The sequence below is a fragment of the Megalobrama amblycephala genome, linkage group LG4, assembly GCF_018812025.1.
Source record: "Megalobrama amblycephala isolate DHTTF-2021 linkage group LG4, ASM1881202v1, whole genome shotgun sequence".
Taxonomy (NCBI): domain Eukaryota; kingdom Metazoa; phylum Chordata; class Actinopteri; order Cypriniformes; family Xenocyprididae; genus Megalobrama; species Megalobrama amblycephala.
This window is the reverse complement of record NC_063047.1, coordinates 26,080,877-26,105,432: the sequence shown is the minus strand read 5'-3', so window position 1 is coordinate 26,105,432 and position 24,556 is coordinate 26,080,877. Positions and strand designations below refer to the sequence as shown.

The 24,556-nt window shown below is 37.5% G+C and overlaps 1 protein-coding gene across 8 annotated transcripts in view; it reads left to right on the top strand.

Moving 5' to 3' along the window:
• Positions 1 to 10,896: 10,896 nt before the first annotated feature.
• The window catches only part of sgsm1a (small G protein signaling modulator 1a), a 47,901-nt gene continuing 34,241 nt past the window's right edge, over positions 10,897 to 24,556 (top strand). For 3 of the 8 annotated variants that reach the window (XM_048188598.1, XM_048188602.1, XM_048188600.1), the window contains exons 1-4: positions 10,899 to 11,153; positions 12,751 to 12,883; positions 13,071 to 13,227; positions 13,339 to 13,382. In XM_048188598.1, coding sequence (XP_048044555.1) covers positions 13,209 to 13,227; positions 13,339 to 13,382 — 63 coding nt within the window. In that variant the 5' untranslated portion in view covers positions 10,899 to 11,153; positions 12,751 to 12,883; positions 13,071 to 13,208. Of the gene's footprint in view, positions 11,154 to 12,750; positions 12,884 to 13,051; positions 13,228 to 13,338; positions 13,383 to 24,556 lie in introns of those variants that run through there. The other 5 variants (XM_048188601.1, XM_048188596.1, XM_048188599.1 and 2 more) reach the window with 4 other exon arrangements.

The following is a 24,556-nucleotide window of genomic DNA, read 5'->3' as shown; positions in this document are numbered from 1 at the left end:
GGAAAAATGGATTTGAGTGAGTTTGACAAGGGCCAAATTGTGATGGCTTGACGACTGGGTCAGAGCATCTCCAAAACTGCAGCTCTTGTGGGGTGTTCCTAGTCTGCAGTAGTCAGTATCAAAAGTGGTCCAAGAAAGGAACAGTGGTGAACTGGCAACAGGGTCATGGGTGGCCAAGACTCATTGATACACGTGGGGAGCGAAAGCTGGCCCGTGTGGTCCGATCCAACAGACAAACTACTGTAGCTCAAATTGCTCAAGAAGTTAATGCTGGTTCTGATAGAAAGGTGTCAGAATACACAGTGCATCGCAATTTGTTGTGTATGGGGCTGCATAGCTGCAGACCAGTCAGGGTGCCCATGCTGACCCCTGTCCACCGCCGAAAGCACCAACAGTGGGCATGTGAGCATCAGAACTGGATCAGGGGACAATGGAAGAAGGTGGCCTGGTCTGATGAATCACATTTTCTTTTACATCACGTGGATGGCCAGGTGCGTGTGCGTCGCTTACCTGGGGAACACATGGCACCAGGATGCACTATGGGAAGAAGGCAAGCCGGCGGAGGCAGTGTGATGCTTTGGGCAATGTTCTGCTGGGAAACCTTGGATCCTGCCATCCATGAGGATGTTACTTTGACATGTACCACCTACCTAAGCATTGTTGCAGACCATATACACCCTTTCATGGAAACAGTATTCCCTGGTGGCTGTGGCCTCTTCAGCAGGAAAATGCTCCCTGCCACAAAGCAAAAATGGTTCAGGAATGGTTTGAGGAGCACAACAAGTTTGAGGTGTTGACTTGGCCTCCAAATTCCCCAGATCTCAATCCAATTGAGCATCTGTGGGATGTGCTGAACAAACAAGTCCGATCCATGGAGGCCCCACCTCACAATTTACAGGACTTAAGGGATCTGCTGCTAACATCTTGGTGCCAGATACCACAGCACACCTTCAGGGGTCTAATGGAGTCCATGCTTCGATGGGTCAGGGCTGTTTTGGCAGCAAAAGGGGGTCCAACACAATATTAGGAAGGTGGTCATAATGTTATGCCAGATCGGTGTATATATTCCCTTTAAAATAAAGGTTCTTTATTGGCATCTGTGGTTGCATGAAGAACCTTCAACATCCATGGAACCTTTCCATTTCACAAAAGATTCTTTATAGTGGAAAAAGGTTCTTCAGATTTTTAAAATATTCTTCACACTAAGAATAAATGTTTCAGTGAAAGGTCCTTTGGGGATCCTTTCAAAAATGGTTATTTTGTGGCATTTCTGGAAAAAAAAACCCTTTTGGAAACTTTAAGAGCGCATGTCATACAGTATCTACATTTTTAAGTCACAATTATGGGCGTTTTCTTTGTGTCTTTTGGGGGGTGGTTATTATTCAGGGTCATCTACAATGAGAGAAACAATTATTTTTTTTCTTTAAAGAATATATTTTTAACTGAATTGTTTTTAAAAACTTTATTGTAATTTGTTTCTTAAAAACAATTTGGTATTCATGTTATCTTATAAATGTGTGCATGTGAATAAATGAATGCATATTCATTAGCTTTTACTTTTTATTCCATTTGCACTCTTCGCCACTTCACACCTCTGTATGTGTATATTGTATTGTATATTGTATAATGAATACTCTATTGTGTATTGTTTGTAATGGTATATTAAGAAAATAATTGAATGATATGATTTTTCTAGTACAATTCCTTAAGTACTCAAAAGACTGATGACCTGTTGTAATTCCTGCACCTCAAAAAAATGCAATATATCGTAGATTATTGGAAAAATAATAAACAAACAAACTTTTATGCTTTTATTCTCCCAATAATTTCTGATAAAAGCAAATGATGATTCACCAGATGAAGTAACAAGGCTTTCTCTTAGTCATTAAATGAGCAAGCGATCGTGAGATGCTAAGTCATGCCGAAGTCCTCGTCAAGTCATTCAGCCAGGATCTTGTCATTAGTTTTACTGCTCTCATAACAAAAAACATCATCACTACTTAAGTACCCTCCTCCCACTGCTTTAAGCCCTTCGTGAGAGAGTAATCCATTCTTAGCACACTTACACACACAGAAGCTGCTGATAACTCAATGCATTTAAAAGAGCACAACCCTTTCATCTGCATTTTGTGCACTGCCCCACAGAGGATTATTCACAGCCACCTCTGACATAATGTGACCCAGTATCTTTAGAAAATAAGCCTGACTCCATAATGTAACATAACAGTAATTGCTTTGAAAAATGAACAAAATGTATTAAAGAAGGTTCTTCAAAGGTTCCCTTATAGTTCTATTTAGAACAATATCGCACTGAAGAACCCTTTTATGCTAGAATGGTTTGTGTTTGAGTTTAGGGTTCTTAATTCCCACCCTTTGGTTTTTTAAATCTGTAACTGTCAAAAAAATTCTTTCAAAGCCATTTCGTTATTGTTTTTCTGGAGCTCAACGTGCATAGATAAATCATTTAAATAAATCAAATAAATCATGATACTGCAGTATTCCATAAAAAATAAGAATAGTCAATTATGATTTCATGGATTTCATATACATTTTTATGAAATTGATATTAATTAACTAACTCATTAAAATAATTGTATGACTCATCTGTTGATCCTTTCATTTATACATGGGATCTAGAATAGGAAAGCCCGATAGATTTTCATCAGCCAACAAAGAAGCAGCTCAGCATTAATGGAATAAGTCGTCATCTGGTAAACTTCTTTTGTCATGGAAAGGTGAGTTGTTGACAAATGTGATGTGCCATTTCTTTTTTACTCTTTTTCAGTATCAGGCTGCCAGCTGTCATTTATTGTGTGATATCAGGTTGGTACACTCACTTGGAAAATACATGTGTCCATACACAAAGCCAAGTTAACAGTAATTGTAGCATTGTCATTTACAATTCTACACCATGCAGGTGTAATTTATTGCCATCTTTCTCAATAAGTAAGCACAAGTTGGAGTACTTTAAAAAGCTATTTGACTTCTGAAATATTGCCCTTTTTGAAACAAGGTTCATGAGCTTTGGTGCAGTGCACACGCTCAGGACAAAAACTACTGGCTCATGGGTAGATTCAAGTCTGACCTGGGTCGTATCCCGATGGATCCCTTGGCCTCTTTCTCACCCTTTCCACTTTTCTATAAAATAAAGCCACAAAAAATAATCAAAAATGGAATCCATTTTGCCTAGCCTATATAACATCATAATGGACCATTCTTAGGCAGAAGGGTTTTATTATTATGAGGAATAAGAGTTATGTAAGAGATATAAGAGTTATGATATGTATGATAGCTCTTCTCTGCCCATTGCATTTGTCAGTGCAGACAATGCAATTATGTTTTCAATAGGAGACTGTGTAGGCCTCTGGAGAAGGAAATGCACACTACTACATATAGCCAGTCCAGTTAGAATCATTTGATCATCTTGGGCTGCCAAGTGAGGTGTGGTGTCTCCATTCAGACTTTCATATCAAAGAGGCTCTATCTCTCTCTCTCTCTATCTATCTATCTATCTATAAACCCGATTCCAAAAAAGTTGGGACACTGTACAAATTGTGAATAAAAACAGAATGCAATGATGTGGAAGTTTCAAATTTCAATATTTTATTCCGAATACAACATAGATGACAGATCAAATGTTTAAAATTAGAAAATGTATCATTTTACGGTAAAAATAAGTTGATTTTAAATTTCATGGCATCAACACATCTTAAAAAAGTTGGGACAAGGCCATGTTTACCATTGTGTGGCATCCCCTCTTCTTTTTATAAAAGTCTGCAAACGTCTGGGGACTGAGGAGACAAGTTGCTCAAGTTTAGGAATAGGAATGTTGACAAATTCTTGTCTAATACAGGCTTCTAGTTGCTCAACTGTCTTAGGTCTTCTTTGTCGCATCTTCCTTTTTATAATGCACCAAATGTTTTCTATGGGTGAAAGATCTGGACTGCAGGCTGGCCATTTCAGTACCCGGATCCTTCTTCTACGCAGCCATGATGTTGTAATTGATGCAGTATGTGGTTTGGCATTGTCATGTTGTAAAATGCAAGGTCTCCCCTGAAAGAGACGACATCTGGATGGGAGCATTTGTTGTTCTAGAACTTGAATATACCTTTCAGCATTGATGGTGCCTTTCCAGATGTGTAAGTTGCCCATGCCACATGCACTCATGCAACCCCATACCATCAGAGATGCAGGCTTCTGAACTGAGCGCTGATAACAACTTGAGTTGTCCTTGTCCTCTTTAGTCCGGATGACATGGCGTCCCAGTTTTCCAAAAAGAACTTCAAATTTTGATTTGTCTGACCACAGAACAGTTTTCAACTTTGCCACAGTCCATTTTAAATGAGCCTTGGCCCAGAGAAAACACCTGCGCTTCTGGATCATGTTTAGATATGGCTTCTTTTTTGACCTATAGAGATTTAGCCGGCAACGGCGAATGGCACGGTGGATTGTGTTCACCGACAATGTTTTCTGGAAGTATTCCTGAGCCCATGTTGTGATTTCCATTACAGTAGCATTCCTGTATGTGATGCAGTGCCGTCTAAGGGCCCGAAGATCACGGGCATCCAGTATGGTTTTCCGGCCTTGACCCTTATGCACAGAGATTGTTCCAGATTCTCTGAATCTTTGGATGATATTATGCACTGTAGATGATGATAACTTCAAACTCTTTGCAGTTTTTCTCTGAGAAACTCCTTTCTGATATTGCTCCACTATTTTTCGCCGCAGCATTAGGGGAATTGGTGATCCTCTGCCCATCTTGACTTCTGAGAGACACTGCCACTCTGAGAGGCTCTTTTTATACCCAATCATGTTGCCAATTGACCTAATAAGTTGCAAATTGGTCCTCCAGCTGTTCCTTATATGTACATTTAACTTTTCCGGCCTCTTATTGCTAACTGTCCCAACTTTGTTGGAATGTGTAGCTCTCATGAAATCCAAAATGAGCCAATATTTGGCATGACATTTCAAAATGTCTCACTTTCAACATTTGATATGTTATCTATATTCTATTGTGAATAAAATATAAGTTTATGAGATTTGTAAATTATTGCATTCCTTTTTTATTCACAATTTTTACAGCGTCCCAACTTTTTTGGAATCGGGTTTGTATCTATCTATCTATCTATCCGTCCATCCGTCCACTTATTTATTTTACATGGATTAAAACTTTTTGCCTGTTGATTTTGCTCTTCCAGTCCATAAGTCATGTGCATCGAACTGAAAACAGGATTTGTCTGGCCTCCTGTCCACCTAAATCGACCGTATCTCCTCTTGCCAGCTCAGTCTACATGACAGCTTTCTCCTTTAGGTCTGCCCTCACCTGTCCGATCATCATCACTGTGTCAATCAACCTTTCTGATATACAATATTAGCCTGTGGGAACACAGCAGCATGATCTTCATTCCTGCTTTCTGAACCTTTTATTGTGTTGTCATGGGAATAGTAGTCTGTTTTATCTTTTATTTTGTATATTTCTACATTATGGAGAAATATACCTAACTTTTTAATGTTCATTTATTTTTTACATTTTGTGATTACTCTGTCTAGTATTTATCATCAGTTTTACTATTTTGAGGCATACTAAGACATACTGTTACATCTGCTCTCCTATTGGTGTTTTAAGGTCACCACCTAGTGGACACTGCCATGTATTGCATTGTATTTCATGAAATTATTTTATGTCCTCTGTGCTAAACAACTTTAATTTTATTTCATTTTTATTCTGTATAAATACCTCTTTTACAGGATCACATCATGCTCTGGTCTTATAACCATTTGACCATCTGTGATATTAAGTCCAGCAAAATGTGCCATTTCTTTTCATGCCATTGCAAAAATAAAATAATGATAGCTGTGTAAATTAACTGCACTTTTTATTTTCACAACAACAAAAACACTGTAGTAAAATGTAATGTTATGCATCATTATTCACTTGATACTGAAATGTAATATTCTTTAGATAAGTAAATGTTCAGCACAGTCATCTGAATCATATAGGTCTATATCAGTATGTGGCACAAGTGATTCCCACCTTAACTGACATGCAGATTTTTATTTTTATTTTTTACTTGCAAGATTTTCAACGTGTTAATTAGAATATGAACTATGTATGTTAATCCCTAATGAGGTGATACATGTTTAAGCTTGTGTACAGTACAGGATCTCAGATTCCAGACAACAAATCCATACCTGATTAATCTCTTCAATTTATCTCTCTACTGTCAATATCTTTGATGTCTTATGTATATCCCTCTTTAACAAGCTTTCTGAAAAGTCCTTCCAGCATCTAGAGACTTTCATGACATTTGAAAAATCTCAGTACAAAAAATTTACAATACAGCTAATTTTCAGTGTGGTTATTAGCCTTATCGTCGATTTTCAACCCGCTTTGTATTGTTACAATATTGGTAGTAGATGTAAATGAACAATGTTTACTCATTCTCCATGTTACCTGGAGCGAGAAATTCACGTTTATTTGTCAGCAAATGTCTACCGCAAAATGCGTCATCTGGTGGACTTTTGACAGCTCCAAGGCTTTTGTGAAAACTACAGATTTTACTTCCGCAAGTTGACTAAAAGTTTGCTAAGAAGTATTTCCTACTAAAGCAAGGCAGTATTTGACTCTGGTAAGTATCCATAGTGGCCTTGGATGGCAACATGCCCAGTGCATTATGGGTGTTGAAGTTCCCTTTCGATAAAACTCCACGCAGCATCTAATAACGATGCTAGGGGAATGCATCAGCTTGATTGCTTCTGAAGCATGTGGGCACTAATTCCAATCCTGACTGGTGCAACGTCACCCCGTGACGAGTGACTGCCTACCATAGAAGCTAACAAAGCAGTGTTAGCTTCTGTGTTTTTAGCAAGCACTCTGTGTTACTGTTCATCTTATTTGGTGTTTGCTTGTCCTGTATGGCCTTATATACTTTAGATATGGTGTACAAGCAGTTCAGATCGTATGTGAGCTGCATCTCGAGGGGTCTGACTGTGCTCACTGTGAGCGTCTCCCTCTTAGAACACTCAGCTCCCACCTGGCCCCTTTGATGAGAGTGGGCAGGTTCGCACCTCTCATGGTTCTGGTGGCTCAGATCATGGGATCACAGATGTAGCTCACAGAGGAGTTTGAGATGGGCACAGCCCTTTCTCAACTCTGGGCACCTGCTCCTTCTGCCCAGAGTGACAGTCCGATGTTATCATTATCCAGCTCTGAGGAAGTGGATATAGTGAGCATCGAGGCAGAGGATCTTGAGGATTCACCACCTCTGTCCCCTGCTTATGAGGAACTGGTGAAGGTTGTCACTTGTGTCATCGCCAAGTTGAATATCGATTGGCCAGCCGAGAAACAGGAGGCGGGTAGTAAAAGCAAACTAAACGTGCACTTCCTGTCCAGTAACACACAACCTCCACACTGAGGTGTTGAGGTCCTGGAATAAGCCCCTTGATCTCCAACAACGCTACGATCATGAGGATGAAGGGGCATGGCTATCCCCCAAGGCCCCGACCCTGCCCACCAAACCCTATAGTACAACATCATCTTTGGTGGGCAAGGCATATATGGCAGTGGGTCAGGCTGGTGCATGCCTGCACACTATGGCTATACCCCAAGCATACCAGGCTGACCTGGTTAGGGTCCTGGATGAAGGCGAGTGGGTCGGGTCTGACATGATTTAAAGAGCTGTGCTGGGCCACAGAATGTCACAGTCTTATTGGGCCACCAAGGAGATGGCTTGCACCATTGGCTGCTTCATGTCAGCTCTGGTGGCTATGTAGAGACATCTATGGTTGAACCTTTTGGGGATTAAAGAAAAAGATAAATTGTTTCTCCTGGATGCCGTACTGTCTCCTCCTGGCCTTTTTGGCAATACTGTCATTTCAGTCGTCGAGAGGTTTCAGAAGGCTAAGCAACAGACAGCGACTTTCCAAAGGTTCATGCCTCAGCAGTCCCAGGTCCCTGGAAGCAGCCCCAGCCATCAGCCTCCAGCTCCTCTCACAGGCAGCAACCGGAGTGTGCTGCTTCTAAAGCTCAAAACTTCAAAACTTCAAAGCTGAATATTATCCAATTTAAGTGTTATTTTTAATATGATTACCCAAAACAAAAAAAGATTGTCCTCATTTGTAAAACTAAAAGTCAATCAATCAAAAACCACAGCCAATCAGAACAGAGTGTGGGAGGGTTCTTGCTGCATTTGCATGGCACCAGAGATTAAACTTGACGGCACTTGCAAAGAAATGGATAAGTACATAATCAAATTCATAAATATTACACCATTTAAACATTATTTAAAACACATCCTAAAACAATCTTTGTCATAGAATACACTTGTTTGTTCACAGTTCTTGCTTCCATTTGTTTAATTTCAAGATCTGAGGTGAATTAGCTTTTACTACGGCTACAAAGCTGGGAACACTAAATGATATTAAAAGTCAGTTTACAAATACAAATTTTATGTTTCACATAGTAATCTAACTCCATTTATCCTGCATGCAATTAATACAATTATATAAGTTGCATTGACTTGACCAGGCAGCCAAGGTATGGCAGTCGCCTCACCCTGCCATACCCAGTTGACACCCTTCCCAACTAGCTTGGGGGTCAAGACAGCACTCTTGCCCGAAGCCCCCTCAGGAGAAGGCGGATCTGAGGACCGTCATTCTGTCAAGGAAAGCTTCAGGAAAAAGGTTCTGATGCCAGGTTTAGGTCTCTGAGGGCAGGCAAATGGTTTACAGCACACCACGAGTAATTTCACATGTGCTTCAGACACAATCACACTGAGGCTTTCCCCATAGTGTCATCATCAGACCCACTTTGTCAGCGGCGAAGTACCCCGTTAATTTGCCCATCTCACCACCTGCTAAGGGTAGAATAACTCAGTACTCAACTGACATATTCACTTTCATATTTGCCCTGAGATTCTTGTTAGCCTGGTCATCATATAGAAGCTGGGGACAGGTATTTGTTTACTGCTATTAAAATGGCTTCCATCCCCTAGTGGAGCAAAGTTGGAAAAGAAAAAAAAAATGTTCAAAGGTTTTCCTCAAAAAGCCCACACAAAAAGGATAAGTGCTGTCATGCTCAAGAGCCTTGAATTAATTAATTCTGTATTCAATGACTCAATGACTGTATTCAGTGAATAATGACCAATAACTAATTTGCGGCTGTTATTCGTGGCTTGACATGGTGGCACGGTGGCTCAGTGGGTAGCACTGTTGCCTCACAGCATGAAGGTCCATGGTTTGAGCCAGGAGTCCTTTCTGTGTGGAGTTTGCATGTTCTCCCCATGTCATTGTGAGTTTCTTCCGGGTGCTCCGGTTTCCCCCCATACAGTCCAAAGACATGCAGGTTTGGTGGATTGGATATGTCGAATTGGCCGTAGGAGTGAGTATGAGTGTATCCCAGCACTCTCAGTGCTGGGTTGCGTCAGGAAGGGCATCTGGCATAAAACCTGTGCCAAATCCATTGTGTGTGTGTGGATAATTCCGATGAAGCGGACCCTGCAAATGAGCGGGACTAAAGCTAGGAAAATATATATTCGTGGCTCGACATCTCTTCTCTTCTTTGAAGACGTGTTTACTGGTGCGAGGGCAGGACAAACTTTCAAGTCTGAATAATAATGTATTTAGTTAACTGCGAAATATGTAATTATGTTCAATGCAATCACGTTTGGTGCTTTTTACCTACTGTTTTATACTACAGTCTCTATATATTTATAATCAAGTTCCTATAAAAAGTATGTTTTCACATCTTTTTCCTCTTTTTACCCCTTTTTTTTTTTTACTGTATTGATTGTCTCAATAAAATGTAATTATACAACAGTCTTCTTACCTCAAAAATGAGGTGGCATTTCCCCCTGAGAGATGGTGAAAAGATCACAGTTTCCCCAGACTTTACTCAATTAGTGCTGTTAATGGGGCCCTACAGTGTTGCTTAGCAACACATGTAGCTGCTGAAGATTTGGTCCTGTAAGCTTTTTCCAAATTTTTCTCTGAAGTCAGTTAAATTTCATTCCAAAGTGAGAACATTGTCTTTGTGTAGCAAGAGAGGGAGAGAGAAAACAGCGGACTTAGACTAGGGAGCAGGATGCACTTTCAATGTGGATTTAAATTGCAAACACGCCTTTTTTTTTTTTTTTTTTCTCAGCTTTTATGTGCAGTAGAGACTGATGTCAATAGCTTGCTGCTCTTGTCAATAATGTCAGTAGCATGTCAATAGAAGATTGAAACCTTGCCAAAAGGTGAGAAATTGATTTGAAGTTACATAAACAATTCAGCATTTCATGTTTTTACAGTTTACATTCATGGTGCTTTAGTCGTTTTGATAATATCTGCCTTTTATTCCTAATTTGTACCACATCCCTTCTTCAAAACATTGCTCTTTGAAGACGTGTCTGTAAACCTGAAATCCTGCTTCTCTGATTGGCTAGAAATGTGCTGGTTAAGATGTGGTTGGATAGTTTTGATTTCTGTATTAACAGACACAACTTCTGATAATAATGCAGTAGTCAAGGCTGTTCAACCTTACCTAGGATGGCAGCAACAGGGGAATCAAGATTTATTACCCCCTGCTGGTAGATTTCATAACTATATGTTTAAGCGGGCAAAAAGCCCATTGAAATGTGTTATGAATATTTTTTGCAAGCCACATATAAATCGCAGAAAATCATCAGGCTATAGTAATATCATTGGTGATTTTTAGTGCGTGCTTTCGTGTGCTGTTAGTGTTTTGATACTCTTTGTTGAGCCATTCTCAAACTTTACTATAGGATGTATTTGCTGGTTTTGTTTAAATTGATCCAAAGTAAATATTCACTTAAAGGCACAGTATGTTTTTTTTCGCCGATAGGTGTCGCTAAACTCTTCAAAACAATAACAAAGGCTTAGATTGATGACGCATGAATGAGCGTGGAATCATGGAACTTTTCGTCATTCCGATGGATCTAATCATGTTTATGGCGAAATAATGTTTATGGATTCGTGTTTTTAACATCACTGTGGTATGAAGCAGGGAGTGGCCGAGAATCGCGGGCGCGATTGCTAATGAGAGACAGATATCAGTGTCACACGCGAGTCCCGGGGGATATGAGGACATTTCATTCTACCGAACTACTCGCAAAGCTGAAATTCTTCTAATACAGTTCAGTTTATTTGTTAAGGTAACGCAGCTCTGTTTCACTTGATCTCACGTTACACTATCATATTAAACTGCATTTGAGTGTGTTGAAAGTTGTAATGTTATTCTGTGTATTAGTTTGTTGGCTGTATGAAACTAACAGTAAGCTAGGTCAACATTAGAATATCATACTGATGATTCTAACATTTCATCTTGTTGAGCTATATAACATTGATTAGTCTTATGTTGCCTACGTTTGCTTACTTTGTCTAACTATGTGCAAGAGCGGCATCTCTGTCAAGTCAAAGTTGTCGCAAAGCTCTCGCCATCTCGGAAACGCCACGCCGATATTGATCCTCATTTTATTTCTCCTTTTGTCCCAAAGTTTGCTTGCCATGGTCCATAATGTTTGAACGAAACAACAACAGCGTGCCGACATTACTCAGGTGTCGCGTCTGTTGCCATGGTTACTATGCAGTACAAGCAGAAACGCATAAAACGCAGATATACGTCATTGACAGGCGACAAGTGACAACGGAGGGGCACCATAGACTGACCCTGTGTCCCATTCGGAAGGGCTCATCCCTATGCCCTAATCCCTTCAAAGGGTTTACCCTCCGGAGTGAGAGCTTTGAAGGGATGAAGGGTGTAGGGGTAAAAAAAAAAACCTCATCTTTTGGAATGCACTTCTGTGTCATCTTAACGAGACAATCAAGGAAGCGCCTTTGTCGCACATTTTGTATGCTGGTTAACCCCCCCCAAAAACATGCATTTTGTTTAATGTTAATTTATTTATTTACGTTAAATATAATGTATATTGTGTCTATGTATTTGAAACATTTTAATGGACTGATAAAGTGAGCTGTTAAGTATTTTTTATTTTTGTTGAAGTTCAATTTCATTTTTACCATAACAATGTACCAAATCTAATTATTGCAGAAAAATACTATACATACATTTATAGGTAAAATCGAACTCCGAGCCTCCTGTACCCATTCTGTGACTCAAACAACTTCCCTGATCAAAGGATCTTGGGGGCCCGAAGTGTCCATTAGTTGTACCCTTCGAAATCCTTCATTCCGAAGGGCCCTTTGAAGTGGCCAGTTTTGAGCACTTCGGTTTGGAACGACCCTTCAATATGGGAGCCATGATTGTTTTCACTCCGAAGTGCCCTTTGGAGGGCGATATATCCCGTTTGGAATGCACCGATAATATTTATTATGTCTATGACAGGGTGATCATTTACAACATCGATAGTTTTAAATAACAGACAAAATATGGGATATCGAATCATGATTCGATATGCTGATTCATAACGCTCCAAAGCTTCCTGAAGCAGTGTTTTGAAATCGGCCATCACTAAATAAGTCGTTATTTTGTTTTTTGGGCGCACCAAAAATATTCTTGTCGCTTTATGATATTAATATTGAACCACTGTACTCACTTGAACCGATTTAAATATGTTTTTAGTACCTTTATGGATCTTGAGAGAGGAAATGTCATTGCTGGCTATGGAAGCCTCACTGAGCCATCGGATTTCAACAAAAATATCTTAATTTGCGTTCCGAAGATTAACGAAGGTCTTACGGGTGTGGAACGGCATGAGGGTAAGTAATAAATGACATTATTTTCATTTTTAGGTGAACTAACCCTAATTGGAGCTCGTGCATGAAGAAGTTTGTTTGCAGTGCCGCTGAATCGTTCTTCTAGACACAGAACAGTGACTCATTCAGTGAAGTGTGTATTCTTTCGGCAGCCCCAAGGCCTACTAAGGTACTCAGACTTCAGTCTTCAGTAAACAAAAATGAGAATAATTCCTCCACTTTTTGTTTAAAACACCGATTCGTTTACAAACGAAACACCGCTTTATTTGAGCAGAAGAATATGAACTCGAACGGATAGCTCACTCTAGGTTTATTATAAATCCTTGATACAAAGAGTTTGTCATCTCCACCTCTAGAGGAAACTCTCTGGCAGGTCACGTGATCTCGCAGTAGCGCCTGCTGCCAGTCAGTGAAAGATCGAACCGCTTCGGCTTCATCCAGTCGAGTGCTGAGCGTCAGGGGAGTGAAGCGCGTGAGAGCTCAACACCAGAATCATGGCAACCACAACAGCAGGTGAGAATATTCTGCTTTCATTTTTTCAAACACTTCTAAACCACAATATCACACGTTTTACTTTACTTATTTACATTTAATAATTAATTTCTACCGTTCTTTATTTCCTAGAAGCCGAAACCCGTCAGAGATTGCTGCGAAACGTGAAGAAAGAGGTGAGTGATAGTAAAAACAAATAAAGCCAAGTGAACATACGGCTGAAACGCCCTTTAAAACGTGACTCATGTTTCAAACATGTCTACAAAATGTGTGTGTAAGTTAACCAAACACTGGAGCTAACCTTATATCTGAAAGAAACCTGCCAAAGCAAGATAAGCACATCTTTTTTCGATTTAATTGTTTGTATAGTTGTTGTACTGTGCAAATTTGGCGTTCCCGTTCTGTGTTCTATATAATGAATTATTTATGTCTATTTTTTTTCATGAATATGCTACAGCTGTTTATCTTTTTCCCAATCAAGCACCTTTCAAACTTAATACCAGCTTTTATCACACTATTTATTTATTTGCAAAGCTTATTCGTGTCTGTCTGTATTAATAAAATAGTATAAGTAAATTTGCTGGTTTGTTATATTATTATATTTAACACTTATTTTAAAATAACACATTGGATTCATGTGCAGACATACATTGTGTTCAAATGTAGGTCCACATCTCCATTTAACAAACCAGAAGCGTTCTATAATAAGCACTTTCTACATGTTAAAGCCCATCTCACTCCTCACACTGACTGCTAGTCTTTAAAATACCTGTGTTTTTCATAGATTATCTTATGGAAATGTAAAATACAGCTTAAGGCTCACGGCATCTTTTGATAGATTTTGTGCTATTGATTTGAGGCCAGTCCTATCTCATTTGGCACCACAGATTGCATTGTGTTTTCTTTGCCTTTCAGTCCTTTCATTTGATTAATAGGTTTCAATAATACTTTTGGGTTAAGCAAGCAGTGCTCTCTCTGTGTATTTGCATGTATGTAAGTGTATGTTTAAGCATTTGCTCAATGGATGAGGTTTTGTATGAATTTGTGTGTGAATTTGTAGATGATTTCCAAGTATTCGCATGTTTCCTGTACTGATTCTAATTTGATTTATGGTTCACTATTATGAGTTGCGATTGCAGTCACTGATGTACTTATCAGTCCTGTGTGGCAACGATTCACTGGTACTGTGGTTTATTAATATTTTTAAATGTAAAACTCACAGCTTTGTGCCAAATGACAGAGTATAGTCCATGCACCAGCCTTGTTGGATGAATTTTACATCTGTGGTGATTTTTTTTTTTTTTTTTTTTTTTTTTTTTTTTGCGGAGGTTGGGCATCTCAACTTGAGGTTCTTGGCAGTCAGAGCTTTGTCCATAATCTCTCATTGTATTGTGTCTCAGTGTATACCAGTAGATGACATTTTGGCGCTTGAAACACATTATTATGATGACTGGAACAGCTAATCAAGAAGAGTGGAGGGAGGTGAACTCTCACCCTGCGCTGTATGGTGCTGCTCATAATGACAAAGTATTCTTCATCCACGCAGTGTTTACAGCATGGCTGCCTGGAACCTGCCACGTCTAGAGTCATTTGGCATTTACAGTGCACGTTTACCCTTTTGCAGCTGTTAACTAAAATTATGGCAGATCATTATTACATTGCTGATATGATGAGCATAACAAAAAGGCTTATTCTATGTCTTGTCACTATCTGTCTGTGATCTCTCTCTCTCTCTCTCTCTCTCTCTCTCTCTCTCTCACACCTGTGTTGACACAAGGAGAGGGTCATGCGCAGAAAGCCTTGTCATACTCTACCCAGCAGCCCACCATTTGTTTACCTTTCTCTCTCAGCTTCCTTTAACACACAGCTAGTTTAATCCATTGCTTATCAGTATCCTTAAAGAACCTCTTTATCCATCTTAAACTGATACATGGATGTTTTTTCTAATTTTCTGTTTTTTATGCAAAGTTATTTAATTGATATGAAAGCTGGTTTTGAAAAAATGTTTAATAGAAACATTACATTTTTTTTTAATTAGACTTAAGCTATACAGTAGTGAAGACTACATGTTGTGGCAAATCATGAGAAGTCTCGATTATATCACTTTCTTCTTTTCCTTGCAGACGTAAGGACCATGTCTAGGCCTACATGGTATCTGCATCTATTTTTTATTTTTGCATTTTATGCACAGTTTTGGGGAATTCTTTGGGATGCATGTACTATATAGATGGTAAATTTGTTGCTGAGAACTACTGGTTCTACAGTAAAGTAAGGATTTTGCATGTGTGATCAGCATTATAAGGCTTTCTCATTGTTCATGGCAGCACTGAAATCCTACACCGAGTCAATATTGTTTTTGTGCTTAATTAGCATTTATTAAACAATAGATTGAATAGCCCCAGAGTATAGTAATAATTCATAAGTGATTCAAGAGACTTTAACCATTTCCAAGATTGAACAGATAGTGTCGTTTTTAAAGGGTTAGTTCACCCAAAAATTATCCCATAATATACTCCCCCTCAAGCCATCCTAGGTGTATATGACTTTCTTCTTTCAGTCAAACACAATATTAAAAAATATTCAGGCTCTTCCAAGCTTTATAATGGGAGTGAATAGTAGCCCAAAAAAGCACATCCAACCATCATAAAGGTAATCCATTCGGCTCCAGGGGGTTAAAAAAAAGGCCTTCTGAAGCAAAACGATGCATTTTTGTAAGAAAAATATCCATGTTTATAACTTTATAAACTATAATAACTGGCTTACGCGAGTCTAGTTCCGGTCAAATAGTGACCTCTAACCTGACCCATGATCGTATTGATGAATGCGGAAGCGCAAAGGATAGAGCAAAACAAATCACCGGTCACAAAAAGTCTAAAACGAGAATGTTTAAAGAGAAATGTCAGAGGAGCTTGAGTTTGTTGCCCAGCCCTATTTGTTTGAACCGCAAGAGGCATCTACTCTGACCTAAGGTTATGCTACGCCTACATCCTACGTAATATGCCGGAACGAGACTCTTTCGTGAACACGCGGATGGACTTTACCGGAAGCTAGTGATTATAGTCTATAAAGTTATAAATCAGGATATTTTTCTTACAAAAACGCATCACTTTGCTTCAGAAGGACCTTATTAACCTCCTGGAGCCGGATTGCTTTTATGATGGATGGATGTGTTTTTGGGCTTCAAAAAATGGTACCTTTCCCTCCCATTATAAAGCTGGGAACAGCCAGAATATTTTTTAATATAACTCTGATTGTGTTTGACTGAAAAGAACAAAGTTATATACACCTAGGATGGTTTGAGGGTGAGTCAATTATGGGAATATTTTTATTTTTGGGTGAACTATCCCTTTGAGGGGGTCACAAGAGATCATGTAATGTGCCTCATTGTTTTCAGGAACCAAAACAGACATTATCTCAGTTACAACATAGTAAAGGAGATCAAATCGTCCTGTTTTTTCCCCCGGTTATATATTTTTATGGGAAAAAAAACCATCTGTTAGAGTCCATCAGCCAATTAATCACCATGTTCTGGGAGCAGAGACCAGTCTGTGAATGTGTTGTTACAAAACAACTCTGCAAGATGTTATTTCAGTGTGTGCAAAAAACACTTAAACCTCATGCCAAATATCAGCAAACCAAAAAAGCTTGTTAAAGTGTCGAGCCACTGAGAATCATTTATTCCTAATGAATTTGTAAGTGATTAAACAGAAGACGTATTATGCTGATGTTGTTGAGAAGAAATCTTCACAAATGTGCTGTGTTTAGACTGTTTGTATTAAATCTTCCAGGTCTATTATCTCTGAATACCAACTCCAGTTGAATCAAACATTAGTTTACATATAGCCATAAGCATTTTTTTGTTTCAAATGTATAGATTCTATTCATTTATATTATGTTTTACTTTTATTTATTTTATAAATTAGTTTTTATGATAATAAGATTTTACCCTTTCTTTAGACTCCCTCATTTGTTACAGTTTATAATAATGCACAGTTAAAAAGGACATAAATGCTTTTTAATGGTGGATCATGCACAGGTGAAATGGCATAGAATCCAGGTCACCTGGTAGTAAAACATGAACTTAAGGAGATGAAATGTTTCTTTCCGATCCTCACTGATGAGTCATATGCCAGGTCCACTGTACATTCATTGCTTTTGAGATCATTTCAGGATAATATCATTTAGCAATGCTCAGTGCCATTATCATTTTTTTTTTAATTATTATTATTTTTTTTTTTACTAAAATTAATTCCAAAGTAATTAAATTAGAGTGGTTTATTATATATAATATAATATAATATAATATAATATAATATAATTATGTATGTATGTATGTGTGTACTGTATGTATATATAGGTACTACTTACTTTGCCTGTTTAAAAAAAGAAATAGTTATAGAATTCGGACGTACTACATCCTCCATGTTGTCATTGTCACCTACGGAGTCGGTTGCGTTGCTTCACTTCCATTCTCTCCTGTGGCCTCATGTGATAGTAAAGTGTCCATCGTATGCACACTTCAAAATTTTGCCAGAAGTAGTAGGTCATCAGGATACTTTTTGCCCACTGTTTTATGAGTACTGTGAATTCGGACATACTACTCGACTCACATACTGTTTTTCGCCTACTATATAGTATAGAAAGTGGGCATATTTGGATGCAGCAATTGACTTGCTTTTTTCTTTAAAACACAGGGGGGCAATAAAGGAAGATTCAGAGCAAAGGTCTGCACCTGATACAGATCATCGGCTCATTAGGAGATAGGTCTATCAACTTAGCTCGGTGTGTCAGATAAGACATACAAGATGTTCAGTGCTGACTGAGAAGCCCATTCAGGACCACACTGTAAAAAAGAAAAAGTTAGTTCAGCTCAAATTTTCAAGGCAACCGACTGCATAGAATTTTTGAGTTGAAGATAACAACTTAATTTTTTAAGTTTTGAAGAACTACAATTATTAAGTTGCGTCAGCTAAGTTTTTCAAGTTCTGACAACTAAGTTTTTTAAATTCAAGTTACTGGAACTTTCAAGTCTGTAAAAGCTTACTATTTTGAGTTCAGATTACCATCCCTGTAATAACTTACTATTTTGAGTTTAAATTTTGATTGGTGGCTCCCATCATGCACTGCAACATGAAGCACTTTTTTTGATTGTCACCATTGTTGAGAGTCATATGCTGATTCTTGATGTCTGTGTGTTTAAAAAAAAAAACCCCTTCAAATTATAAAAGCTCTGCTGGATCTCAAGTGGTAACCGATTTACTATAAGAAATAATATAACATCTATATCACCAGTTAATGCTGGATGTCACCAATGAATCTGGCCATTTCACAATAAGAAAACACAACCATTATGACTGTGCTTCCCAAAGCATTGTAAACCTAAATTGATGAACTTTGGCTCACAGCACTTTTGGGAAACACAGCTCAGTTCATAGTTTCTCTGGCCATAACAAATGTGCTCTACAAACACAGAGTTGGAGCAGCCAGAGATAAATTAATATTAATAAATAGAGTCAAGAGCCCAACTAAAGGAAATGCTTTTCACCATCATGGTGACTTCAAACTAAACTTTCCTTAACATTAACATCTAAAAAAAATCTTAGTAAGGTGAACAATTTTGAGTTGTCGTTTTTACAGTGCAGGATCGAAAACAATTTTTTTCGTGTATGAAGGAAGAAAAAGAGGGAATTTTGGTAAGGGGTGATAACTGACTAACAGCTTTTATGCTAAGTAAACCCACAAAGATAATGACTGGCTGAGTTTAATTTATTTGTAAGAAGAAAGGAACCTCAGAGTACAACAAGAGAAATGATACTAGCACAGCTAGGAAATTGGGTTGCCTTGGATAACAGTCAATTATACAGTTTTGTGGTCATTATGCAAATATATATTTGGCTGCAAAATGTCTCTAATTACCATAAAAAGGCATTGCAAGGGCCTTGCTGTTTTTAGTGAAGCAGATAAAGGAATAGATCAGTAGTGAACATCATTTAATGTGTAGTGATGGACAGTCCCATCAATAACAAGGTTAGCATCTAAAAGATGTACATGGATATCCTTTTAGTAGTAAAGTTTTGCTTTGGGATATATCGCTTCAGGATATATGTGATGGTCCTGCTGTGCATTAACACATGCATGTATGCATCATGGGAAATGTGTTGCCCCAAGAAACATGAAACCTATTCCTGTTGAGCCATATGGACCGTGGACTGATTTAGATCAACACCACCCACAGAGCATCTCTGATGGTGTGAAACGTTAACTATATATTTTATATATACCTGGCAAATGCATTTCTTTTTTCAAAAGCTCATTTTGGCATCATTTCAATGTTTTGGTCTCTCTTTTGTGTACTATCAGCATAACTAATTCATTAATTAGCAGCTATGTCATACAGTATAATGCATTTTGCTATACAAATGATTTGCATGCATAATATGATTTATTAACGCACCATGTGGCACTATTTTTTTATTTTTTTATTTTAGATATTTTATTGCTCCCAGAAGGTTGTGGTGTTACAGCATCTAGACCTAGATGGCACATGATAATGAATATCATATGAATAATAAAGGAGGTTTGGGTACTGGCACCGGGCAGGATGCTTTCCAGGGTGCTGGGACTCTTTCTAGGTCAGGCTGAGGTTGAAGTAGCAGTTTGTAGCATCAAGCACTTTGGCATGTTATAACTCTAAAGGCCCATTTCCTCCGGGGACGATAACTATAATGAAAAATATATAGTTTGAAAAATTGTTCTAAATATTAAAGAAGTCCAAGAAGTTAAAGTATAAACAACTATAACAATAATGGCACAGAGAAATGATATCATTTGAATCACTTTTGGGATTTTTCCAAATGATGAATGATACAAACATTGACAGCCACTCAGAATCCATCCTGCTTTAAAGAGCTCAAGCATTTAAAGCAACAGTCAACAGAACTGCAGCTCACGCTTAGAATAAACAGAATGATATTATCCGCTGGTCTGGCTGCTAATATAGTTATCTTTGTAGTTCATTCTTGGTGTGAACGGGCCTTAAAGGATGGCCCCAGGTTCTAAAGTATTACATTTTTGTGTTTTAGAAACTCTGGCAAAAGTAAATGTCAGATAATGCTAATATTAAATAACACCAAATGAGAGTCCTGTGGATTTGTTGTCCATTGACAGCATTGAAGTATGATTGGGACTGTAATTGCTTTCATTGTGTGAATGTGCCTGTTCTTACTGAGTAGTGTAATAATCCACTCAACCTCTTAGCCTTTCAATTCACGCGTTCGCTCTCTCAGCGCGGTGAAGCGTGGTAATATGTGGCAAATCATTTTTGTGCTGGTGGCATAACTAGTGGTAAATGCCATTTCTATTCAAAGTCTGAATTGTTTATTGGGGTCTGCTCAGAGTTTAAGCAACAGTTCAGTGTGGTGCCAGCACATTTGGGAAGTAACTTGGCAACCCAAGCTGTGAGACTTACCATGCTATCTCCATGGAAACCTTTGTCATGCTGCTGAGACATCAGGGACTGCCGAGCTCCAAATAGACCCCTACAGTCTTTCTCTCTTACACACACACACACACACACACACACACACACACACACACACACACACACACACACACACACACACACACACACACACACACACACACACACACACACACACACACTACAATGTCTCTACAATGCACACTACAATGCACACTATTTCTTGATATACTTAAAGGGTCATTTACAAGATGTAAAATAAGTCTCTGATGTCCACAGAGTGTGTATGTGAAGTTTTAGCTCAAAATACCCCCACGGATAATTTTTTATAGCATGTTAAATTTGTCACTTTTTGAGGGTGAGCAAAAACACTCGGTTTTGGTGTGTGTCCCTTTAAATGTAAATGAGTTGCTGCTCCTATGAAGAGGGCGGAGTTCCTGATGTGGAGTTACCTATCTTAAAGTTATTGATTGCATATTCTGTCATGATGATCTATAAATGGCTTGTGTGGGAACTGTTGTAAGATGCCTGCAGAGCCAGATAATATATGCTGCATAGTTTAGTTTAATTACGGTTATAATTTGTCATGTTTTCATCATGTTCGCGCTTTTATGACATGCTATTGCATTTGTTATGTACTGTATTGCAATAACATGGCCTCACCCCCTTTTGTTGTGTGTTCTTGGGGGCAAGGTTTATGTAAATTTTAGGGTTAGTGATGTCACCAACCCAGGAAGAAGCTCACTGTAGTCCCTACCAGCTGTTTGTTGTAGTCCTTAAACAGAGAATTCTTTAAAAAAAAAAATCTCCCTTTGCACTTAACTTTGATCATCCTAACTTTGCAGACGTTGTTTATGCTCTAACAGCAACATCGCGCACACACTAACTAAATTAAAAAAAGAGTGAAATTGCAATGAACCACCCCGTTAAACACGAGATACATTTCTAGTTTCATCATTATTTGTTCTTCAGATATTCCTCTTTAAATAAAAAAAAAAGTGTCAGCTGTATGCAAAGTGGCCCATGTTTGGTTTTGGACCACTGAAAATGTGTGCAATTTACCAATTTACTCATGGAGCCACATTAAGATCTCCATATCTCTGGGATTGAACCATCGAGGGCCTTTAAAACAAATATTTCAAAAGTAAAGTTTATTAAGAATGAGAATCTAAACGATATTAAGATCTCTTTAATACTTCTTGAGGCACAAAAGGCATGCAAGGCATACAAGCAACAGGCATGCAAGCTTATGGCAAAAAACACAAGAAGTGCTTTTTTCCGTGTTTGAACTGTCACCGTTGTCATATAATATAACAAAGATTGCTAAAGTCAACAGCTATTACTAATAGATCTACCGATCTTTGTGTAAAATAAAATAATAATGATGCTGCCATCTTTCTAAAGTCATTTTTACACCTCTCTAATTTGGCTCCAAATCTCAGGTGAAAATTGTCATTATGACCCCCCTCTTCAAAATAGTGGATTACTCAGTTAATATACTTTTGTGACATTTAATAGTTTGGCTTTCATCACTACTTTTTTTGTTTGTCTCTCTACAGAAAAAAATATTAACAAAATAAAAAATTGAGCCGGGGCCCTCTGGTTGAGTTGACCCACAATGACCCTACTTTATAAAAGCATTAATTTTCTTAATGAAAATGCTTACTGGCCCCAAACTTTTGAATAGTAGTATAATTGTAACTTGGACGTCTTGGAATAGTGTGTAAGTTGTATCTACTAATTTAATGATGTTTTTATGACTAACACACACTATTTTGAACTGGTTACTGATACCAGATCCATTTAAAAAGGTTAGAATCAGTGCATCTAAACATCTCAGCCACAAAGAGCTTTCATGAACTTATAACCTCCCGAAAGATGCACTTGAAGGGTTCATCAGCAAGGCTGCCTGGTATGCTGTCCTTCAGCTCAACTCATCAGTCCAGCAAAATATTTTTTTCCTCTTCTCATTCTAGTGTATGCAGACTCCAACTGCATTTATTGATTGAAAATGCATGAAACATGACTCTATACCATTCTTCCACCTCTACTGAAGCTGCACATTTTGTAGTATCATTTAGGTCAGTCGGTGGCACGCAGAAAGCACTTAGTAATAGTAATTCATGTCTTACAAGGGAGAGAAAAAATTATAGTGCATGGGACACTGTAGAGATGTTAAAATGTCAAACCACCCTTTATAAACTGTTCAGTAAAATTGGTGCTTTGGCAGCATCATAATCTTCTTAGTGTCACAAAACTCATGCCCGTTTCTAAAAATAACAGGTTTTTGTTCTGTGGTTGTACTTCTGATCCTCACCTTTGTGAATCATACCGTCTTGTTCCTTTGAGTGCAAGTCATATGGTCTCTCAGTGAAAGGGTTTCCTTTGCGTCCTTCTTTCTCCCTCTCTGGAGGTATGGATGGGTGTGATTCTATAGTATGCAGGAGGGGAAACATTTACCTTCGGTGTTATTTATAGGCTCAGGTGAGTCATACATGGTGTTTAAACTCTTGAGGTTAATTGATGAGAACTGAGTTAAGCTGCAATGTTTTGAATATGAAAAAGAATATGAGAAATAATCAATACACTGGATTTAGATTTCACCATCTGTGTCAGGTATAGTGGATTTAGAAAGTCTTTTTCAATAAGTAAAGCAAAATTTTAATCAGAATAGTCAACATTAATCTCAACATTAATTGGTTTGACGGGTGGTTTGAGATTAAGTAATTTAAGTAGTAGTTAGAAAAATGTGTGTGTAATATAATAATAATAATAATAATAATAATAATAATAATATTATTATTATTATTATTATTATTATTATTATATAATAGTAATATAATAATAAATATTTAATAATAATAATAATAATTATTATTATTATTATTATTATTATTATTATATATAATAGTAATATAATAATAATAATAATATTAATAATAATAATAAATATTTAATAATTATATATATATATATATATATATATATATATATATATATATATATATATATATATATATATATATATATATATATATAATTTTATATATATTTTTAGATATTTTATAATAATATATAATATATTTTAGTTTTGATCTGGGATTTTTAAATGCCAGATTCTGGGAAATAAAAAGCCAGAAAGACTTTGACTCTTTCTCAGGGCAATGGGGTCACACCAGATCAACAGGTTTTGCTCTGAAGAGCTTGTGTTGTCCTGCTACATTAGTTATGGGGAAATGGAGGAGAAGGTCAGGGAGTAAATATCAGAATCTGAGTACACCCACAGACTGAATGCTAAAGCAGGATGCTATGAGCACAGTGATGGGCTTCTCATGCTCATTTTAATGCTGTTCATGCTTTACCTTACAACAGTAATTTGTTTTGGGTCATCAGGTTTTAAGATTTCAAACTGCACTTTTGTAAACCTTGGGTTATTGTTCTGATTTGCATACTTACGAGCTTAATTTCTTTAATTTCACAAGTACAGCATGTGACAGACAAAATGTTGTCAATTTAAATAGCTGTTCCAAGGAAAAATTTTAACTGTTTTACATCTAGATTAGACCGCAATGCAAATGGAGACTTTTGCTTTATTGCTTTAAAGTGCCTTTAGCTCACTAAAGTTGCATTTATTTGATTAAAAATACTGGAAAAATAGGAATAACTGTTCAATTTTAATATATTGTAAAATGTAATTTATTCCTGTGATGGCAAAGCTGAATTTCTTCATTGATTTTCTGCTTAATATTTTTGTAACCATGTTTTTTCATAAATGCAAAGTTCAAAAGAACCACATTTAAAATAAAAAATATTTTGTATTCTTTATTTAATGTGTGTCTTGTTGAATAAAATAATTAATTTCTTCTTAAA